The sequence below is a fragment of the Strix aluco genome, chromosome 6 (genome assembly GCF_031877795.1).
Source record: "Strix aluco isolate bStrAlu1 chromosome 6, bStrAlu1.hap1, whole genome shotgun sequence".
In the NCBI taxonomy this organism is placed as follows: Eukaryota; Metazoa; Chordata; class Aves; order Strigiformes; family Strigidae; genus Strix; species Strix aluco.
In genome coordinates, this window is record NC_133936.1 from 5,405,604 (window position 1) to 5,430,285 (window position 24,682).

Below are 24,682 nucleotides of genomic sequence, written 5' to 3' on the forward strand. Positions count from 1 at the left end.
CCTTGTTTATCTGACATTTTTTAGTAGATTTGCATATATTTTTTTATATCCTTCAGAGAAAGGAATGTCTAGCTAGCTGCTGACTGCCTAAAACCTGTAGAGATGCCTAAGCAAATGAAGTTGAAATTGCTACATCTTAATTAATAAAGGTAACAGCCAAAACAAATACATACCAATCTGTCAATTGCATTTTTGATAGCGTGGAACCAATCCAATATGAGAAAGTCGATATCCGACTGGAGGAGGAACTCATTTCCTGACACTGTCGTGATCTGGGGAGGGCATGGGCACACATAGGTAAGTAAAGCACACACCAGACAGATGATTTTCTTCTATTTTCTCTCCTACACACTCAAATGCTTTTCCTTTGTACCAAGAATTATCTCCTGGAGTGCTGAGTTACTGAGGAGTTTTGAACCTCTGTCTGAAAACTGTTTTCAATATGTCACAACAAACGAGATATTGTCTCAGCAATGCAACCACCGAACACAAATAGTGCAAAAATAATGGGAATGTGACAAAACTTAACAAAAACCAGGAAACTCCATGTTACAAGACACAGTTCAAATGTAAATCAAAGCACCCTGAAAAGAAATGAATGCCATATGAGAATTAATTCCTGTTATTTTCAGTTTCTATTTCTATTTTGGTATTATTATGCTTATATCTGGTACCTCCATTCTTGACTTTACACATTTATTATATACCTGTGATTCCAGAGTCCACTTCCCAGCATATTGGTAAAATTAATAATGTCACTCTTTTTCACATTAAAAAAAAAAATTACCATCAAAGATGTCTGTAGCAGAGTAATTAGGAGCCCATTTATCATAAAAAAAAAATCCCCAGTTTGTCTGAATAGAAGTCGATTTACATTTTTGACCCACTCACTGGGAATATTTATCAAAAGAATATTCAATCCCCTGATAATGCTGTTTCACTGCCTAACAATATTCGGTGGAAACATGCATGCATATTCTGTTGGTCTGAACTTCTGTAAATCACCGTGATAATAATGATACATCACTTACATCACTTTTTTTTTTTACATATGTATATATATCTTTTCACCAGAACAGATCTTCAGGTATTTTACACAACAAGTCAAAACGACCATTTTACAGATGGCAAAACTGAGGCACAGAGCTGTGCAGTGCTTTGCCCCAGGATGGTTCAGCAGAGCCCTGGTGCATGTGGTTCTGGAGCATTATCCAAGACACATCAGTTCTGCGTGTTTGCAGGCAAGTGAATGGAGCATTACATCCCCACCATGTTTTGCAAGGGGCAGGAGCTCATCCTGCCCACACTCCAAACCAGCTCAGTTCCTGTCAGCTCTGAAACCAAAGTTTTTCTCTTGTTTTTTGTTGTTAAGAGTTGCTTGTGTGAAACGCGGTAGCAACCACAGGTGGGAACTGAACACTTGGGGATGCAGGTTTAGTCTGCACATTGAGATGCTCACGGGGACATGGTATTATTCAAGACCAGAACCTTTTCAGGTATTTTCCAGTGACTGGCTGAACATAGCGGGCAAAAGGGATTCCTTTCTGACCAAAGTGTGAGGAAAAGCAGAGCAAAGCTGTTAAGACCTGGCGCAGCCTATTTATGTAAATCCATCAACCTGAAGTGCTACTGCTTCTGCCCCATGTCAAGAGTTTTTCCTAAAGCAGAAAAGAAACAACAGATCCTCACCAGCCTGGGTGCTCCCCGCATCTTTTTTAAAACTGAAATACTACCAGGAAAAAAAAAAAAAAAAAAAAAAAGACAAAACAACTTAATGTTTTATTAATTGTTCTATAACCCTCCCTTTATTGAGGAAATGCCTGTAAGGAAGGTTTCCAAAGTCATCAGCATTAAGGAAAATCCTGTCAGCGCAGCTCCAGCGGAGACATCCTGTGAGAGCGCTGCGGAGAATGTGGGAATAGTCCCCCGGCGCGGGCTCGGAGGCTGCCCGGCTGCAGATGTTCATCCCGTCCTGTCCGCACCCGTCAGGAGCAGACCTCCAGCCACCCATTGTTCCCCGTGCACATGGGAGACTTATTTATCGGGGAGATTTTAATTCCCTTATTAGTCCACAGCCATAATGTTAAGCACTACTCACACACTCACCATTCCCTTTATCAAAAGAAAAAAAAAATTCAAAATCCAACTTAAGGTGAGCAGTTGAAAGAGCTGACCTCTAGTTCTGTTCCCATCTCACATGGTAAGGTTTGGGTTCAAAATGTATTATATCACAATTTATTAATGTATACATGCAGATATGAATTAGACTAAACACAGGCAACAATTCAATCTAATGCCTCTCTCCCAGTATAAACAAATGATTATTAAAATTATAAAATGGAATAACATTTTCAAAGTAAGAGCAACATATATAATTAGATTTACTGTATTTTGAAGGCTTAAAAAGGACACAATATAGTTCAGTCTTCCGTTCAGTAAATTCAAGCTTTATTAAAATACAAGTATTCAGCACTGCATAAACATTTGCACTGTATGATATGCAAAAGAGATACTCCATTGCTAACAAGACCAAAGCAAAATACATGTTGAAAGTTTCTTTGTCTGAATGTGTTATTTTGATAATCATATATTATCAGTGTTTTATGAGCAAATCTGTAAAAACAGATCATAGAATGGAGGGAATAGAATTCATTTAAAATATACTTTCTGTAAGATATAGTTCAAGTCCTTTTCTTTCTTTCCTTAGACTAATCTTCAGAGTAACTAGACAGTTTCAAGAAGACTGCTACTGCTCTCTACAGTTTAAATGCATCCACTCCTTAATTACAGTCAGTAATTGACTTTGTTCTGCTCCATTCCAGTCATTCACAGGCAAGCAGTTCCAAAGGCTTTGGCTGGTAAATCCCATTTAATGTGCAGGTTTCCTATCCCACTTTTATATATTACCTCCTTAGGATTTCTGATAAATGGTTCTTGGAAGGGATTGCTAAACCATATTTGCACTTTGAACAATCGAATTTTCAACACCCTTGGGAAAAGACATCAGTAAAGAATGCTAGCTTTGACTAAACCTTGTGATTGAACAATTTATGATCACAGCCCTAAATGATGTATAAGTAACAACAAGCATAAATTGTCCAATATTAAGGCATGCTAACACACCATCCCTGTACCAGGCACTGCCGAAATAAACAGAGGGACCGAAGAAACAAATGAAAGACGGATCTGGGGAAAAAAAAAAAAAAAAGAAAAAGTAAAGAAAAGAAAATGAAGTGCTCTACATAGAGCTGCCAGTCTCCATTGTGCCAGGTACTTCACTTATTTAAATATTTCATGAAATCCCTCTCTCTTTGCCATCATTTTTGTAAAAGCTACAGTCTGGAATTAGCATTACCTTACCAGGCAGAATTATGATGCTGCTGTCAGCAATAAATACCCACAAGGAATGACAACTGACGTTAACCCTCTTACTTGCGAAGGGTGTGCCCTTCAGGTTGCTTATCGAAGAGCCAGGATGCCTGGATTCTCCCTTTCTTGTTATAGTACCTTGGAAAAAACACTTCAGAGGCTGAATCCACTCACATGGTAGTTCTGCAATGAACTGTAGTACAGTCCTGCTGTTAAGCATTGATCCTCTGAAAATATCGTCTCACCGCAGGTAAATGTGTGTTAACTTCAATACACTGTTGGGCGGCCAACAAAGTGTGGGAAGGGGAGCGGGGGCAGGTGTGAAACACTTTTTATGATATTCTATTTATGGTATATTAAGGATTTCTCTTGTCAGCTTACAAAGCTGCAAATGGAGGGGTGATCTTCTTTTGCATGTCACCATAATAACATACCAAGGTTGTATTCAACAAGATCTTAAGTTATTAAACAAAAAGATACCTATATAGCTCCAGGAAATACAGGAAGCTGGATCTAATTAATACCATTATCATTTTATAATACATAAGTATACCTTGGATTCTACCCAGGATCAGCAGTTCTTAAAAATCCTACAAATCATATATTTTTCCCATGCTATGTTGTGCTCTAGGACGTGCTATTGTGCCATGCATGGCTGTGTTCTGTGCTTCCAAACCTTTACAGATCACCTGGATCACCTTTTAGAACATGTCTCTAAGATTCTTCCCTTTCATGATATACCTACACCAGTGGAAAACAGGAGATAAAAGCCAGGAAAGTGCCATGGGATAAGCCCAGGGTCTTCTGTCCATAGTCTCCCTCCAAACTTTGGCTGTGAAAAAAAATTCTCCTTCATGGTATCCCTCTAGCTCTTTACCAATATACATTTCTACAGACATATTCATTTCTTACATTTATTTTAGCTGCAGAACAGGGATGGAGGCAATTTTAGCAATCCTACTGATAGACACTCTATGGAGATATGGAAAAGGGCAATAAATTCACACAGCAAAACAAAAATACAAAACTGTATTATTGATTCACTTACTTCAAAGTGTACTTATGCATCTCTGGTGGCTATAACTATTATTTGCAGTGATGAACTATTTTCAGACAATGCCAAGAACAAACTTTAGCACAGGAAGTGAAGAATCCTATGGGGAAGGAAAAATGAAGCAAAAAAACCTTCACAGTCTGTACCCTGCAGCAAAAGGGAAAAGAGCAATCGGCTCGGAAAGCCTATGGCTCACGAATAGCTCACGTATGGCCACCAAGAAACCACCACACAGTTCTTATTTCAGCCAAATGCTGAAACAAGCTATTGTTCAACTCCTTCTGAGCGTGGGACAGCCAGAAAAAATGCTCGACTCTTGGGGTGAAGCTTCAGATGACCTACCCCAATGGTTCAGTGTTGGATTATTGGACACTTCTGGACCGTGGAAACCCCATCAGACACTGATCCAGTGCAGAATCCAGTGCAGAAAACCTAAATTTTGATGTCACCTGGGACTCCTACAGCTTGTGGTGAACACTAAGTGATTTAAACTTGGATTGACAGATACCTCTGCGTGCAGAAATTCAATAAAATGTGTTCCTCTTGTTGCACTGTGCATTGGGATTGCTGCCCTTGATATGTGTAGGAAGAAAAGAAATGTGAGTTGCTGGAGCATTTCTAGCTCAAAAGCTAACACTCTTCCCCCTTCCCACTGCTCCCTTCATCTCACCTTGCTCTCTCACAAGGTGTTTTTTTTCAGATCATGTTAAGCATCCTGATTCCCCATAATGAAGAGGAATTTAGGATTTTCCCTCTATTTTCCTGAGATAGTTTTGCAGGATGGGATCTAGCCACGAGCCCATGTAACACAGGACACACCATTCTCCATCTGCATGATAGCCACCAGGGCTGGGACAGGAAAGGTGGGAAGAGAGTCAAGGAGAAAGGAAAAAAAAAAAAAAGACAGAAGACTAGGAATATTCTCTCTCTAAATATTCTTTAAAAAAAAAATCATTAGAATATAATATAGCTTGAGAATAAACACATAAAACATAGATATTCATGTGTCCACACCCACAGCAGAAGAAGAATTAATTAAAGTTGGGAGACACTATGCTCCTCAGTGGTTTAATTAGCTGGAATTGAATTAAACAGGGACAGAGATATGTAAGTTTTTAAAAACATGTCAAAAGTCTAACTGAATTTCTGGAAGTTGATCTTAAATTCTTTCTCACAGATAATCCAGTCTCTTGGCCATGTTTATGCTGAATGAGTGAACAGCAGAAAGGATAAATAAAATATCTCTCTGTGCTGTACCGTAGTGAGCTAATATTCAAGAAATGCAAATAAAAGAAAACAAAAGGATCAGTATTGAGCTGCATTATATTCATACTGCATCACATATCCATTATATGATTCAGCCTATCAAACAGAGGTAGTCATGGTTATGCTGATAGTTAAATTACTTAAAGGACTCTAAGTTGTTTATGACTACCAAAGAAATTTCATTATCAAGCAGATTGTCTGTCTCATATTACAGTCTGGCTTTACCAATCTAGCAGTCCTTTGGATGTCGAGCAAAGTTAACATTGAAGTGATGGGGAAATATCAGCTTGAAAGAAAAGGTCTTCAACCAATCTTTCAAAAAAAATGATATTTGTTAAAAAATTTTGTGAGAAAGTATCTGCCTTGTGTTCCCAATGTTGCTAGATGTTAAGTAAATATATGCTGATTGCAAAAAAGTTGCTTTGGCAACTCTCTTATTAAAATGCATTTGTAACCCCCATCTGTCATGAAAGTTTTGAAAAGTTTGTTTACTTTGGATAGCCGCCTTATCCAGGGTTACCCCAGCATACAATGATAGCAGTCTTCAGAAGTTGTGTGAGGAACAAGCCACTGGGGATACATTTTTGTTTTAATTGGCACACACAAACACTTTTCTGGTCTGTCAAAAAGATCAAGCTAATATGCATGGCGGGTGTTATATTCTCAGCTTTTGGGAGTAGTAAAGCTCCCTTTATTTAAGTAATTTAAATGATAGACTGCAAAAACTTTGCAAGTCAGAAAAATGTTTTATACTTTCTTTGGGAATATTTGTTTTAAGCAACAGAAAATGTTCTACATATCTAAAGATGTTGAACCTTATGTTATAATTACCCCGTTTCTTCTGACTCTGTAAAAATTATTGTGAAAACCAAGCATTGCAAAGAGGCAACAAACAGATCCTGTGTTTTCACAACTTCTGCAATATTAACAATTGTAAGACCAATTGCTGCCAGATGTTTATAAGATGTCTTCAGTTGTGTTACCCTGTGGCATGACTGATTTGCACATCCATTCTCTGGGAACCTCCACAGGGTCATCATATCAAAGCAACCTGCTCATATAAAATAAGCTGCTTTTTAGAGAAATTAACCTAGTGTTTGGGGTATACACATCAATGGCTCTGAAGTGGATTTGACAGTCTGAAGTCTGGGATCAAACATCCAAGAAAGAACAAATTTTTAAATGAAACTATATTGTACTAGTGACGAAAAGATAATTTTTTTTCCTGGTAAATTCCTAGGACTGAGTACTTCAACATAATTTAGTAATAAAATAATGAATTCTGAGACTGTTAAGAAGAAGAAGAAAAAAAAAAATCTTTGAGCCTAATGCTTCCCTTCTGCTGTGCAATGAACTCATAGTACATACCAGTCTCGACTGAATTACATTAATACTAGCAAGGAGAGAATCAGGTCTTCTCTTTGCATTATAAGTCAAATCTTTTCCTTTCCTTCCTGGCTGTGAAGAATCTCACTTGCAGAAGAACTGATTTATATCGCTTTTAAGGAAGATATTGAACAAATGGGAGGTCATGATTAAAGCTGATTAGGCCCTCAGAGACAAGAACTCTTCCTTGGATTTGAAGAGGAGCTCAGGCTGGAGGTCCACAGAGCCTCCCTGGAGGGGGAAAGGTCCAGTGCTCTGCCAGAGATACTGGGACACTTTCACCAGTTTCAAGGATATCTTGTTATTCTCCCTTTTTCATTCACCGCTCCAGGTATTATTTCTTGCTGCCCTTGGAGATGTGTGAAAAGAAAGCACATGCTGCTGAGCAAAGGGAAAGTTAAGGAAGAGCAAGTACTTTCTGTTAAACATCCAAGGAACTTACTGGGAGGAAGTATTTCCTGCTGATCTGCTACACTGGTATTATGCCCTATGCAAGGCACAGTTGGACTACTTGGATTGGCCTCTCAAAAACAGAGCTTTTCTTCAGAGGGCAAAGAGCAAAAAGGAAAATGTGAGACAGGCAGCAGATGACCATCCTGGATGTCAGACACCTGCGTGCAGCCTCCCACGTACTCCTCCCCATACTGTCCCCTGCTCCATGGATGCACTGCCCTCAGCACGGGAGCAGGATGGAGAGATTTCTGACAGCCTTTAGGCCAAAGTCAGGGGAGATGGAAGTCACCAGCTTGGGAGGCGAGAAAGAAGTACCCCCAAACCTAGCTCAAAGCAGAGAAGCAAGAGATAATACTTAAGATACAACTGAGTCGTGGCTGTGCATAGCAGGAAGTAGGGGAATAGACAATTGCACATTTTGTCCACAGATGAAGGCTAAAGACAATGTATGAATACCTACTGCAAGCTACTTTTCTCCTTGGGATACTATTTTACTGTTATTGCCTTTGCAATCTGAAGCCATATATTACACAGCCACACACAGAAATATTGGCAACAGTTTCTTAGAGAAGTCCTGTCTTTCTTAGTTTTACCAGCTGGACAATACCTAGTGATGAATGGTCCTCCTGTCCAATTTTATATGCATGTTATAACACTTTATGATATATGTGAGTGAGACTTAACGTGGTAAGTCCTTGTAACAAACAAAAGTATCAAAGGGAGAATGAATGCTCTACTTTCGGTACAAGCAAAGACATACATATAAAATATATATGTGCTATGTGTAAAGATTTCATTTCATTGACTCTTATTTTAGCCAGAAATTTATTCATCAGTACCAGAGCATTTTACAGCTACATTATTTGCAGGCATAAGCTGGTACTGGCTTTTAGTATTTCATTTACTGACACATGTCTCCTATTAATAAGTGCTGAGATTGCACAATAAGAAAAAAGAGATGTTCCTATAAGTATCTTTATACTTATAGTAACGTATTTGGCCATGATTATAAGTGTTTATAAAACATTCAAGAATCGTTCCTTGTCTACTTACACTAATGAGAACACCTGTTAACTTTAGAGCTGCACAGACTTATTTGCATTGAATTCAGGTTTTTGCATACTGTACATCACTTTTTGAAACAATTAGATGTTTACAGAGAAATATAGCTAAAAGAAGAACAGCAGCTTGAATGCCCTCCAGCCCAAGTCAATGCTAATCCTGGTTTGCGTGAAAAGCAGAAATCTGCTGAATTATAATACTGACACAAATTCAGTTAGCAGTGAACAAAGGTGTACCTGCAAATCCTCTGATAGCAGATGTTACTTGTGGGGATTGATACCCGCTGTTGAATAAAGCATCTCTTAGAGATGAAACAGCACTACTGAATGGGATTTTTCATTGTTATATTTACTATTTTCTTTTCATTTGGATATTTTCTTTTTTCTTTTTCTTTTTTGGTGACTCAAAACCTCTCTGTGTACTGAGCGTGTAGAACACGCGATCATTTTCCAAAATAGCTGTTTACATTATTTTATTAACTTGCCAAAAGCCAATACAACAACACAAGAATCCTCCTACTGCTAGAGATCCAAAACACCATCTCTGCAGTAGAGGTTTTTGTGGCCTGGGGCAAGGAGGCAGGAGGTCCCTTTCTGTAAAAACAGGTCTACTGAACGGTAAGTGTAATATCCTGCTGCTACATGACCATGCCAGCTATTGTTTAATAACAATGTAAAACATCAAAGTTGGTCCATGATCTGAACATATATTCTGCCAGCTGTGTCAAGTTCCTAAGTGTTGCAGGCAGGAAAATATAATGGTTATTATCTTCCCTTGCATGCAGGGAGCAAACAATCCATAACATCTTTGGTTTGCCTCTTTCCATCTTTATTTGTACGCAAATATTAGGAAAAGCTAAACAGGATGAAAAATATTTTGAATAAGGCTGTTATATCCATTTAAGAAAACAAATGTTTCCAACTAAACAGTTTAGTTCCAACAGCAACTAAAAATATTTTTATTTTAAAAACTATTTAGTGTTTTAATAAAAATATTGCTGTTGAGACTTAGGACAAAGATGAATACATTTTGTCAGCTATCTGGACTCTAGTTTCTAAGAAGTCGCAATCTTGTTAGAAAACTTTCACTCGTAACACCGTACATACGGTTCTTAACTGGGAACAGAAGAATATGGATATTTCAAATACATTTCCTAAAAGGCTAATAGACTATGAATCTTTCTTACACAGTTGTGGGTTTTTTTCATTTGGGGATGAAGTTATTTTTGTATATAAGTAGCATCACAGTATAGATAGTCTGGAGACAGTGTTTTATTCAAAGAATAATATCTTCTAATTTTTGAAATTATAAATTCTTGTAATATGAAAAAAATGGATCTTTGTATGTCTCCAAATTCTCATGATAGTTTCAAACCAGTTTTCAAGTGTTGGAGGATCCTGGGATTTTTCTTTAGACATTCTGGAACTGCACTGACAGCACTGGAAATGCACTGGTCTTTAAATTTAGCAGCTACTCTACGTAGTAGTGTAGTAAAGACAGAAGGTTACTCAAAATGTTATTTTAAAATATCACATAACCAAAATATCAAATTATCTTTTCACAAAAGGTGTCTAAGGGGAGCTTTTCTAGGGAAGGAGAACATAGCTCAGAACTCTGAATTTAGTCAGCTAGCGGTAATTGGGTGAAAAACTACTGAAATATTTGACTGCGTAGCTCACAAACAAGGCAACCTACTTTGACTGAATCTGTAATGTATTGGTTTTTAAGAAACACAGTGAAATTAGAAAAAAAATATAAGAAACACATGCCTCCTCTCTAGATCTTTGAGTTTCTGGTATGCACTGGGTTATACCAAACACCAAACATTAAAAATAAATATGTTATTTTAAAAATATGTATAGTTCTCACAAGTAGCTGAATTTTTTTAATAATGTAGGCTTTTCTCATGTATTAGAACATGATGTACAGTTTGACATCTGTCAGTCAAGCTTCTGGCTATCACACTGGGCAATCTGGAGGGACGCATCACAATGTGATGTGGCATGCAGAAAAATTGAAAAACTCCATTTTTCCAAAATAAAAATCACATCTTCTAGTTTTAAATAGAGAGAATGATTGCAAAATATTTGGCCATCAAGACTGTAAAGATTGAGGTTGGATAATCAATAACGTTTGTGGTTGAATTACCCACTGATAACAAGCAATTTCCTGCTATTCGTGAGGGGAATTGGGAAGTGGTTTTGGGGAATTTGGCAGACTCTCTCTCTCTTTTCTAAATATGCTGTGTCTGAAAGCCTGATACTCTTTTCTATTGCAAGCTTTGGGATGATGCAACATAGGCGAATGCGGGTTTGGGGTGACAGCTCATTCAGGAACTTAGGGGTCTAAATATAAGAGAAGCTAAAAATACCCAAAATTATCAGGCACAGGAATGGCTGGGTATTTGGGTTTGAGTCCTCCATGCCATAAGCATAAGACCATATTTATCTGAAGCTCTGCAACACCGTGATTGTTGCTCCACTTCTTGTCACTAATAAATGTACAGTACACATGACAGGGAAATAAATAGAGTGTTTTAAAACGCATTATGGCCTCCTTGTCCAAAGATGTCATCATTGCATATTAATTCAAGCACTGTGGATGTGCCAGGAGACTCGCGCTTATCCAGCAACACAAACTGCAAATAGAGGAAAGCTGTTACCAGAGCATCTCCCCACAGACTCCTGACCCACACGTTTCTTGCCCTTCCCACCACATTTAGAGATACTGGGTACACTACCACTCTCATTGAACTCAATGGCACATGACAACTCAAAAGCAACATCCTATCAGTAACATACACTTTACACTATGAGTCAAAATGGAAAGTCTTAAGGAAACTGGAATTTCAGACTTTGGTTTCTGAAAGTGTTATATTACCCTGTATTACAATCCCACCCATGACCTAATCCTTGCACTGTTCTCCCACCACTAAAATAATTAAGAAAGTTATCAGATTCTTGACGCCGACAAAGGAAACTGAGAAGTTATGTCCCAGCGATTTGGGTCACTAACTCATTAGACCAGAGCTGGAAGAGCTGACATTCTCTGTACTGCTCGTGTCTATGAGAAGAGACATGTGAGTTTGAACTATAAACAGAACCAATTACATTAACATTTCCCAACGCTTTCAAGAATAAGACTAGAAGCTTTGGTTTGTTTTGCAAAACCATGATCTGCTATGCTAATAAGTCTAAAATTTGATTAAAAGAAAAACACTCAAAGCAGAACCTGGCAGTACAGCTTCTTATGTGCTTTTCTTTCATCTGCTGGAACACGGTAGCCCTGATTCAGCAAGGTACTTCATTAAGCAATATGCAACTTTCAGAGTATGAGTACTTGCGCTGTTTTCAGTCACAAGAGTGAAATGAGCAAATCAGTGAGAGCAAAAATAGCAGAAAAGTTATATTTATTCACAGAGCGAATATTTCAGGGAACAAAAGATATGTTAGTGACAGTCAGTAAGAGCTGCATGTAAATTAACTGCAGAACCACCAGCAAAGTCAGCTATGACTTATAATCCTAACAGCAAAAGAAAGCTATACCTTCTAGCTCAACTGAGAAAAGATAATACCTTTTCAAGGAATTAGAGGGGAAAAAACCCAAAACAACAAAAATCCCCACCACCTATCAGTTCCTTCTCTATTAGAAGCAAACCTAAACTAGTAACCTTATCTACCTATTTGAAGAACATAGTATCAGAAAAGAAATACAATTTTGTTTCTTTAACCACTGGCTATACTAGTCAAAACATAGACAGATCACCTTGAAAAAATGAGAGAAAAAACATAACTATGTAAAAAATTATACCTAGTTTTCAGCTAAACTCCAGGTCTTCAATTGCCAACAATCCCCATCGCTCACTCTTTTCCTTCTGAGAACAGATGAACTGATTCTCTATCACAGCCAAGTTCATAATGTCTAAGATTAACTAGAAGTCACTTACTTAGATGACCTTACAAAGAATTAAGCCATAAATTAGATACTACCAGAACTTGAGAATTAAAATAAAAAGAAAAAAAAAATTGCTGAGAGTTTAGGTGTTTAGAAAGTCAATTATACCATTTCATCTCTTATTGAAATGCAAACACACAGACTGAAAGCACAGAAATACACCATATCTAAACAAACTAGTGAGAAATACTAAAATAGGTGAATATTTATTAAAACTCTCACTTAACAAAGAGCACTGATATCCATATTATTCGGGAAAGCTGCTTTTATTGAAGGAGAGAACAGGATCTCAGTTTCACGCTTAACTCTGAATGATAACTCATTCCCATTTTTCACTGCCTTTGCTTGATGACAGGTCATTCACCTCACTACTGTCATGCGTTACAAAAATTAGCAACCAAGAAAATGAATCTAGATCAGTTCCTATGTTTGAACTTGCTCATTTGCCTATATGCTCTATTTCCTACTAGAAACCCGTTTACTGCATCACAGGACCAACTTCACAGCCGACACGGAGCAAGAGAGACGGAGAACCCTGTGAATTTTCCCAATGTATCAGACTTACAGAAACACCTGTGCTAAATAACTTTGTGCTGAGCTACTGTGAAAAGCTGCAGTGTTAAATAGCAATCACAGTTTCTGATTTTTCACTGAGCTGGTTACTCTTCTAGAGTCCTCCGAGCTGTCGTACAGAGCGTGAATGATATCCATTTTAATCTTATTGCCTTTCTCTTTATTTACATTGTTAAAGTCATGAATTTCTTTATTTATCTTGAAGTATCGTTACATCAATACAATGGGAGTTGAGCAGCGCCTGATAAAGTTGAAAAAAAATCTGTTTATAAATGCCTTTCATTTCTGAATTGAAACCATTCATTCAGTGACTACTGTAAGAAGATGAGAGGGGTTGAAGAAAATCTTCTAAGGCATTTGATTTGATACAGGTCTAAAAGTGTTATTTCGTTTCTTTTAAAAGATGGCAAATACAGTGTGTAAGGACAAAAGTACTGTAAAATTAATAAACTTAAAAAGTTGCTGCATATGCATCCCCTATTGAGGACTGTAGCATTTATGTGGAAAAAGGTCTGATTTCCATTTTACAAGGAAAAAATGCCCTTAAATCTACACCAGCACTTAAAAAAAAAATGCATTTGCATGTATACAGAGCTCATTATAGGCTTTAAGTGTGTTAATGATGAGATGGAAAACTTGTTCAAACAAATTATTGACTCCGGTGGTGATGATCAGAGAGACGGTAAAGCTACTGCAAACAGGTAGGGAAAGTTGCAATTAGGTTAATCCAAGGATTGTGTCACTTTTCCCTTCCCAGAGCGGTAAATAGCAGCAGCCCTAGGTTTGGGAACAAATATCAAATACCTGCACATACCTTCACACCTAGGGAGGAGAAGCAGCCAAAAGCATGTGTTTGCCACTCGTGGCAACATCACCACTGTCAAAAATGAATCACCTTTTACATCTCAGTCCCTTTATAAGTATTTCCTACCTACACAAGCCACTCTGCAGTTCTTTAGTAGTGATAGTGGTGTCGCAGGAAAAGTCCAGGGAAGTGGGAATAGACCTGGTGCTAATAATGATTCATCTTTAGTGATGTCTGCATCAGTATGAGTGGAGACTGGAGATACGTTTAGATGCTACACTCAAGTTAGAGCGAACCTAAAACAGCATATGCTTAGCCAAAGCTTTTGAAACTGGGGGGAAAAAAAGAAAGTTGTTGAAAATTTACTCCTCTTTGTTTCAATCAAAATTTTAAGTAATTCCTGATTTTCACCAGACTCTAGGCAGGAGAGCACAGCTCATGGTATTTAAATGAAGCTCCCACAACATTTTGTAGCAACACGATATTTTATGGCAGCGAGTGCAAAACACAGCAGCAGCACCACTGTAAACTTTGAAACATTTCGAAGAATAGCAAGCACCAACTGCGCTGCCAATGTCGTTTTAAGTACAACGTAGTGAGCTAAAATTATGCAAGCAACCGTTTCTCACACAAGTAGTCCCAATGATTTCAGACAAGGGCGATATCTGCGATGAAGACTTGGAGAAGAGGATGCTCAAAAAGTATAAAAAAAAAAGTACTTTCCAGTGCAAAGAAGGTAGCAACACCCGGACTTGTGTTTAGGTAGGTTTGTCTGCGCTCTCGCGATTCTCATTTCCTACCTACGTGAAGTGTGTTTCAAATCTATAATTCATATAAAGTGAGAATTTCGGTGTTTTTCTTTCACTAAAAAGCCTATTGTGAATGGCCCCAGGAAAACTCCCCCAGCCAGGTAATTTAAACAGCAGAAAAGATAGGCAGATACGTTATTTTCAACAAGGTCCCAAGGTGGCTTTCAATTAAGAAAAACAATTGACTGATGTTTCTCTGTCTGCTGCCAGGAAGCTCTATGTAGTATTTCTAGAGCTTTTTCTCCACTCTACCCAACATGTGGGCTCAGTGTCAAGCTGTGAGTTTGTAAATCTTTTTCAGCACTTATCAGAGCTCAACATGAATTATGGTATTGCCAAATCTGCTTTATGCAGCTTTTTTTACACTAGAAGAAAATGTACGATTTTATGGTCAAAAAGAAACGTCTACATACTTGCAATGGGAAAATGCAGTCAGTTGTGATTGAACCCCAGAAAAAAATATTTCCCCCTAATCCTGTTTCTATACCGTTGTCAAACTTTGGAAACTTCTGAGCCGTGGAGTTTATGTAGTGCACATGATTGCTCTCTATACCTTTATTAACTATATTAGCTAAGATTTTATTAACTAAGACTTTATTAACTAAGATTTTATTAACTTAATGCATGTTTGATAAATCCATGCTACTTTTGTGGATGATTCGCCTTAAAACTTGTGTTAATCTTTAGTAAAATACCTTCCTTTCAGTTGAGGAATAGTTAGCACGGAACGTAAATCAGCCCTTTGTGTTGCTAATAAACTTTGTGCGTGTGTGTGTGTGTGTGTATGACTTAATACCATTATAATAATATTATATGGCAGGCAAAAATATAATGAAAATGATAATTTGCCAAAAAGATTTAAAAAACACTGAGGTGTTACCTATCAAAAGTTCTCCTTCTGTCTATGATACAGCACAGATTGCAATCGTGACAGTAAATCTGGTGCTATTGTTAATGCCATGGCACTTTGGTTTTTGGCTTGCTTCAGTCCAATCTGTGACATGCTTGTGAATATCTTTCTTCTGTTCTGTCTGTATGGCATATGGATTTCTGGGATACAACGTCAGACCTATCCACATAACAAGTGTTCAGAGCACCTTATCATTTTAAAAAGCCAATTACTCAAAAAGACAAATGTGAAATGTTTCACATTTAATGATGAGCAAATCTGCAAAACAAATGCAATTTTGCTTCATTTGAAAAAGTTTAGTTTAACTGTAAATATTGCAATGGAGTCCCTAGCAATACACACCATGGGTAGGGACAGGCTCATTTTATGCATATTGTACATCATCACTGTCACTTAAATCTGCAAGATTTTCCATGCTAAGTTGTTTTAAATAAATAGAAAGAAATGAGATACAAAAGACTGAAATATATGCTTCTGAATAGACTGTAAAAATGTCACTGCTAACACTGAGCATTGGACACTTAAAAAAAAAATATTTTGAAAGTCTCACCCAAAAAAACGAAAACTGCATATGTCTACAGAGGTAAAGGTCAGTAATGAAACAATTAACAGCAAAAATACCAATCCATTTTTTAGAAATATTTGTCAATATATAAAGAATGTTTTGTACTGCACATAAGTGCTCAATTAATCCTGGATTAGTGGCCGTATGTCATATTCCCAGACTGAAATGATGTCAGCTGAAGAACTTAAATACACACAGGTTCAAAGCAAGATTTTGTAAGGGCTTGAGGACTGCAGAAATTGCTACTTTCTGGTGCAGTGCTAATAGAGCTCATGATTCAATGAGATTCTTAAGAATATGCGTAATATAAATGCTGTACAACTGAGGTCAAAATACAGTACAGTAGATTTTTTTTCAAAGACAGGCTGTAGGTATATATTTATGCCTACATGTCTGCAAAATACATAGGCACACATATACTAGCCACAGCCATAGACAATTTAATGATTGCCAGTTATCTAAATTATAGGTGCTGAGTACCAGAGAAGAAATTAAAATGGTTATTGTTAATGTAGGAGCATATTGGGCTAAAAGGCTAGGAGAACAGTGATATTAGTGACTGAGCAAGGCAAATGGATTTATGTACAATATTTAAAATATATGGGAAACATATAAACAGATTTTAATATTGAAGATTTTTGTGACTAATTTGATTTTTAAAACCCTCTCACTAAACTGAGAACATTGGTAACAAAATACTATAGAACATGGGAAACTGAATGCAGCTGGCACTGGTAATTTTAGAAGAAACTAATCTTGATATTTATAACATCATGTAGCAAGCGGAACAGTTTTACCAGGCTGGGAATGTTGAAATACAGAAAAGTTCACCTTTCAGCTATTGTGCTTTAGCTCTACTGCACTAGAAAAAAATCAGAAATCAGCTGTTGCAAGGCAAATATTGAGAAAGTTTATTATGATATATAGCCATTGAGATACCTTTTTTTAAACCGCCTGTACATGTATTGTATTTTATATTAAATTTTTGTAATCCAGCTCAGGGACTTAATATATACAGCTGAAAAATCAGTTCATAAATTATATTTAGAAAGACAGAAAATATGCTGAGCTATAACATTAGATAAGAACCTTGTTTTAAATACATTCCTTTTATGATTTTTTTTTTTTAATTTCCAAGCACTTTCAATTTAGGGTTTGATGTTTTTACCTGTGGAATGCCAGTTATAATGAGCTAATAACTAATGCATAAAAAAGAGGGTATTTTACCCTAATCCTGGAAACAGCTGTAATAATAATTCCCCAAATATTTTTTTGCTATTGCTGCACAATAATAAGCATAAGTGTACATATAAACCTGTAAGAGAATGCAATTTAGCTCACAATTCCATTATGGTATTTAATTTCTACAGTTTTGGATTGTAAGGGTAAAATAAGCATTCATAAAACATAATAGACCAAATCGTTTCATAAATTAAGCCATATAATGTATTTAACTCCAAGTGATTTACATCAGAGGTTAATTTTTACCAGTATCTTTAATGTTCAGGAGTAATGAAGATAGAGGAATATATGATTTTAAAACGTAGAACTTTAATATATGTGGAGATTTTAATTTGCAGGGGACTGTGCAAACGTTTAGCTTGCTTTTATAGTACGTGTTTTTGTTTTTTTGCTTCTCCCTTGCACACCCACTCACCAACTTTAGCGCTGCGTTGCAGATTTGAATGAAGTGAAAAGCTCAATGGGTAATTGTCAAAATACTTTCATTTCTCCCACTTTCACACAAGAACCAAATAAAGCCGGGAGAGTCTCCCGCTTTTCACAAACACCCAGAAATCGGCAGCATCCACCTGGAGCTACCAAAGAGCACAGCTGAATCTCCCAGATCACATCTACTTTTTTAATTCCCCGAATACACCTTGGAAGCAAGCACATTTCTCTCGAGTTTCGGGTTCTGATGTCAAAATTGCCCACCACCTAGCTCATGTAAAAATCTGTTTATACACATTCTCTCTCTCCTAGTATTACAAAAAAGAAATGTCAATAATAATCAAGTGAGGGTGCTGAATTAAAATCTGAAATCGCTAACAAACCGATCTGTACAAAAGTGTCAGTGTTAAGATTTCCAGACTGGGGGTTGTGCGACAGAACGAGGAGCTCAGACAGAAGAAAACAGCTCTCCACTCCAGTACTTTCACCCCGTTAATCTCACATGTGCTTTGCCATGGATTTCTTGCTATTTTATTTTTAACCTCTGCTACCTTGTGGGAAGTGGGCTATTCCAAGGGTGCTTGCAAGCAAAGCTCTGATTTTACAGATGGATGTAAAGCACTGTTAAATGAGAGCTTTAAGAAGGACTTTTTCAATTTACTTTGAGCTTAATCTGAAGTGGTTTAATCACAGCTTGTACACATCTTCTTAAAAATTGTTCTAAGCAGGGGGAGAAGTAATAATCATGCAGGAAATCATTGCGACAGATGCCGGTTCCCATGATCCCATTTACACTTTTAACATCACTAATGAAAACCTATCTGGGCAATACCTGTGTCAGCGAGGTGTCAGGTGGTCATTTGGCAAGAGAGAATAGGAAAGAATCAGATCAGCATTTTGAAAATGGCTCACTTTTCTTTTTCCTTTTTTTTTTTGTGTGTAGAGGGGTGGGTTTTTTGGTGTGTTTTTTTTTTTTTTTTTTTTTTTTGCACCTGTTATTCTAAAATTTCTTTCAGTTACATTTCAAAACACTACAGTTGGGATCTCCTTGCCAACCTGAGATGGCATAAGCCTGGGTAACAGAACAAAATGTGAGAAGGTCCTTCTGTCTTTAACGCCTGTTCACCAATGAATCAGCCTCCAATTAATCTGTTTCTTCAGTAGGAGTTTAATAAAAGTCAAGCACACACATGTTCAGTCTTGTTTAGTATTAAAGCTGTGTTAACATTATCTGCCTAGCCAGGTCAAAAAATCTTATATAATTAAATGCCAGAAACCATTTCAGAATTTTAAGGGCTTTACAATTTTCTGTAAGTAATTGATTATGCAAGGCAGGGTAGTTTAAATTTAAAACAGGATAGTGATGAGTGTGATGTCACTTTTCATTACATATTTCAGAAAAGTTTGTTTCATGGCCAAACTACACATAAAACCTAACTTATTAGATTTGCTATTTTGCATTTTTGTGAACGAGAAAAAAAAAAAAAATCAGCAACCCAGATTTCCTTTCCACATCATGAAATATAAACTGAGTAGGTTGATCACATCCCGAATTTCCACACTGTCAGTCAGGCTATCCACTATAATCGCAGAGTAGGTTTTGCCCTCCTCAGTTGTGCCTCTAACTTGGCTTGGAAAAGTAAGGTATTATAATACCAGGATTATACTATATTACTCCCTGGGCGATGTGAGGTGGGAGTGGAACCTATCAGGCCATACAAAGAGTTAAGTAACCACGGTCTTGAGTCAGAATGATACCTACAGCTCAGTGCAGGCAATCAGCAGGTTTTGCTTGGAAATATATGAGGGAAGTCTGATCTCCAAATAAATACGAGCTCTCTATATTGATTAAAGTTCAGCTCTTCACCATTCAAATGTGGCTATGATTTCTCATTGACAAAAAAAAAAAAAAAGGTTGAGAGAGAAATAAAAAGAGGATAAGAATATAAACTTATTAATCACAAAGATGTTGTTATGAAAGGGCAGATCACATCTAAAACTGTCCATAAAAATCTACTCTTTATACTTCAGTTAATAGCACTGAAGACACCATTTCCAAAGAAAGCCCAAAGCAATTTAGTTCCTGCTGCCACCAAATGTTCAGTAGAAGATGTGGTTTCAGGCACTGTGCTGCATCCGCAGTCCCCTCCCAGGCACCCTCTGCTTCTGAGAGGAGAGAGGTAGTCTTAGCTTTTCCCCTTCTCCATCTCCCTTTTCCTCCCTTCTTTCCCTTCCCATGGCTGAAAACCAGCTGTACTGCAAACCTCTCCATACACAGCTCCTCTCCATCCTCCCCAAAATGAATTAAGCAGTGGCATATTCTAACGACATAACATGATGTATAACATACACGACAATGTATAACGACATGAAGCCCCAGCATCCAGGTTTCTCAGCCTGTGCTAATAACAACATCCAATGGAGGAACTAGAAAAGTCTTAAGAATAAAAACTCAAAGAAGATCTTAGATCAAGATAACATCATTCCCAGGTACAAGGACAAAGAGAAAGAAGAAAAGTTGAGCATGTATGTTTAAACAGGAGATTAGGTCATAACACTGAAGTTAAGCATCTTCATAATTTTTAAAGTATAGTAAAAGTACAGAAAAAAAAGACACGAGAGAAGGGGAAACAAAAAAAAGCCATTAAAAATAGAGCTACAGAAAACTAGGGATGCTTATAGCAACAGAGGACAGCCAGCTTTGGATAAACAAAGATAATTTTGGAAGTGGCGCAGTAAAAATAGGTCAGTACTACATATAAGTAGAAATTAATATGATGGAAATTATTTAACAAGCCAATATACTGTACTCCATACAGTGCCATGATCATTAAGCTGGTGAATGGGTACTAATGTGGTAGCAGCAAAGCAACATATAAAAAGTCAAATCAATACGGCAAGAACAGACCAGCATGCAAGCAGAAATAAAGACAATCAAAAACAACAGTGCTTTTAGTATAGTTACCCTATAAAATAAAACTGATCAATATACAGGTAAAGGAACAAGCAGTGTAGACACAGCAGAGTGAAATACAGGCAGGTATCAGTTTAATGAAAATATATATATATAAGTTCATTCTGTCAACAGGGTCGTACTGGCTGAATAATACACAGGATAGAAAAAGAGAACACTGCACCCATAAAGCAAAAAAACCCACAAAAACATCAAAGTATAAAAATAAAGAGAAGCAACCCTGCAATCTCTTTTAGCCTGGCAAGCTTACGTTCAGCAGCTTTAAAATATACAAGTTTCTGTTACTTTTTATTAAAAACATGATTAGACTAATAATTTTCAGTTCCCGTGACATGGACATCTGGTAGCCGTGGCTAATAGAAAAAAAGCAGATGTCAAAGAACTTTAATTATGACCTCAAATGACTCTTAATATTCTGTTATTTGGTTTGTACTAACAGCAAATGAAGTACAGCAGTTTTGAGATGTGAGCAAATGAGAACATTGGACATATCGTATCTATATTAGACTTTATGCATATGTACACCTAAACCCAGTTCCTCTTTACTTATACTGGCCACTGATAAACATTCTTTGAAATTTCCAGATTAAAAGAATATTGTAATTTTTTGTATTCCTACATTTTTCTGTACTCATTTAGTTGCATGCAATAAAACATTTTCCAGTTTGTTTTAAAAGTAATTACTTTTAAAATGAAAGTTTGTAAATAAACCACTTGTTTTTCAAGAGATCATTAAAATATAAAATAACCATTATAACAAAAATACATTAATTGGATGTTGTGTCTGCTGTCTGCTTGACACAAGGACATCTGGAGATCTGAGCAGTGCATTTGCTGTGGTGGTATGTGAACTTTACTTTAGGATTAGAACAAAAATGGCAGCCTCATAAATGTCTACACCATCCTTCAGAGAATAGCAGGCAACATCCCAAAGTACAGTAATGAAAAGTTGCGGTTACAAAGCACATTTTGAAGAGAGGGAAAGAAACTCTGTCTCTTTTGGACTGCAACTCTGAATTTCAGACTGAAAGCATTTCTTTTGCTTATTCAAGGATGTGTTAAAAGACTAGCTGATCTTTTGCACATCTATATTAGCGTGAGTATAACTATTACCCACCTACGTGGGGGAAATGGAGGCAGAGGTGTAAGACTGTGGCATGATGCCACATGGTAGCATGGCAAAGTCACCAGGGGAAGCCAGGGGTGCCACCATCCCTTGGGGACCTGCATTTCTCACTCCTTCGACGCCTCACTCCTTTGAGTAAATTTAAACAAATTCCTATCACGAATGCTATCAGCGTGATGTAATTCCTTAATTCGAGGGACCCGGGATGCTAGAGGGGTGAGCAGTTCCTCTGTGGAGCCGCGATGCTCAGCGCAGTCCCCATTAGCACACGGCGACAGAGGGGTTAGCTCTGAATTAAATGAGTTGACCCAACCGCAGTCAGCAGCGGGGTAAGATATAAATAAAGCACGTGGTGCCTTGCAGGCCTGAGCTCTGACGGCGGATCTTTGCACCGACTCTTCCAGGGTCTCAGTTAGCAGCCACCGCTGCCTAAATTATCTCCTGACAAGTCCCCATCACCAGCGTTAAAAAGAGATATATGTTAAGGATTGCGCCTCCACTGCAGGAAGCTGTGGGATGGCATAACGGCATAAACGTTTCTCTGCAGTCGTACCTAACACAAGTATCACATCGGTACGAATCAACAAGGGTAACATATTTCACTACAGTTAATTATCCCGATTTATCCCAAGAAACTAGGTTTTAGGCTGTAATCTGTGAGGAAATCTGCTGTTCTAGTCCTAAATCCTCCCCTCAGCCTGGTGATTATCAACTACATTTTTGTACAGGAGGGAATTAATGCCACATACTGCCTAAGCAGCTTTGAAGTCAAAAAGGCCCAGACCTGTAATAACTTTTTGTGCCGTGTTATTGATTGAGGGAGGAAGCAAGGTGCCTGTGGTCGCCAGTGTTTCTGGAGGGTTTCCGTGCCCTCCTTCCCTCCAGCCCTGCTGTGAACCCCACCATTATCTCTCGGCGGGGGACCACAGGTACCTGCCGACACAGGCTGCGCCTTGGACCAGAGGTAACAAGCTGGAATTACAATGCAACCTGATTTTCCCATCTAGCAACAATCAATACAGCTTTAGAATTTGATAATAAGGAGCTTTTTCAGAAAATAATCATGTTTGCGGTGAAAGGCCGCGCACAAAACAGAGGTAATTTTTTTCCTGAGAGTGCATGTGTGATTATTCCAGCAACATTTATATTTAATTTGATTATTAAACACTGTAATTCAAGTTTTACATATATGCATGTGCGCGTGCACACACGCGCATTTTGCACAATGTCTGTTGGAAAACCCAGACAAGGTTTTTGTTGGGAAATCCAGACAAGGTTTTTGTTGGAAATGGTAAAGGGAACTGGGAGGAAGGAGGGGGGGGGGGGGAAGAAAGGAAAAAAAAAAGGGGGGGAAAGGAAAGGAAAAAAGGAGGGAAAAAAAAAGGAAAGGAAAAAAGGAAAGGAAAAGAAAAGGAAAGGTATAAAAAAGGGAAACAAAAAAAAAAAAAAGGAAGAAAAAAAGGAAAGGGAAAAAGGAAGGGGAAAAAACGGGGGAGGAAAAATCCTATCCAGAGCCATGCATTTATTCAAAAGCATTTCAATCTGTGTGCACATCTTCATCACTTCAGTGATAATTAAATCTGGGAATCACAGGTGATGTCCTCGCACAGTCTCTTTGCCGGGCTCCCACCGGGCCAATGAAGCGGGGCTCCCTGTGAGGCCTGTTAGCACAGATCAGGTGGTAATGTGGAGGGACAGATGAGCTTTAGCTGACAGATGGCAGGATGACCTGGAAAACCTGCCCCCTTTTCTGGGATCAGGCAGCAGCTGACAGGTATTATTTCATAAAATAACGTCTAAAAGGAATCGCCAGGGTCTTCGCATTAATCTGAGGCTGCAACCAGCCATGTAACGTTTATGTCAGAACAAATCTGTCTCTATGCAGGAGAAGGAAAGTGGTTTTTGATGAAGTTGTTCATAAATTTTAATATAATATGCCTGATGGTGTCAGATATAGTCTCATATCTCTTTTATATTTAAAAGCTCTAGTGAAACATAGAAATATTCAATCTCCAACAAGCTACTTTTAAATAACTAAAAAGTTAACCAAGGATACCTTACTGCTTTTCCCCATTTTCAGCAAAGAATTTGCATGTGTAATCTTCATGTTTTTAAATGAAAACATCTCAATTGCATGAAATCCTTTTTGTAATTGGTACTAAACAAAGGCACCACTAAAGCTTCTGCAAAGTTGTTTTATAAAAACAAATGAATAACTGATGCGGGGAAATAAAAAAGCAGCCTTACATGAAGCTGCTTATCAGCAACAACTTAATTAAAAACACCTTAAAAATCACTGGTTTGTTTTTGTTTTTTTTTTTTTTCCTCTTTAAAAACTTGAGCTATGTCTGCTTTGAGGAGTGAAGCATTGCATCGAAATGCCCTCTCCAGACACATGACATTTGAAAGTTTAGGCACAGATGAATATTTGGGGAATTCAAACACCTGGATCGGGTTTGGGCTTGCCAGCCCTCCGAGTCTTTTTGCGAAGTAGAGAGAAAGCAAGGTCGTGCTTCCCACCTCACTTCTTCCTCAGTACGACACCAGCTAGTTCAGCTACACCCTGATAAATTCAGGACTCGGTAATCAGCATTAATATGCAAGCAAGTATCAATCCAAAACCTGCTAATGAAAATGATTACACTGTTATATTCATCTGAATCTTATATGAGCTACTGAGGGGCATATACCAGCAGTATACATGT

At 37.6% G+C, this 24,682-nt stretch overlaps 1 protein-coding gene across 4 annotated transcripts in view; it reads right to left on the reverse strand.

Moving 5' to 3' along the window:
* ARHGAP15 (Rho GTPase activating protein 15) overlaps window positions 1-24,682 on the reverse strand; it is a 326,436-nt gene that overhangs the window by 162,498 nt on the left and 139,256 nt on the right. For all 4 annotated transcript variants that reach the window (XM_074828524.1, XM_074828523.1, XM_074828525.1 and 1 more), the window contains one exon: window positions 174-272. In XM_074828524.1, coding sequence (XP_074684625.1) covers window positions 174-272 — 99 coding nt within the window. The remainder of the gene's footprint in view (window positions 1-173; window positions 273-24,682) is intronic.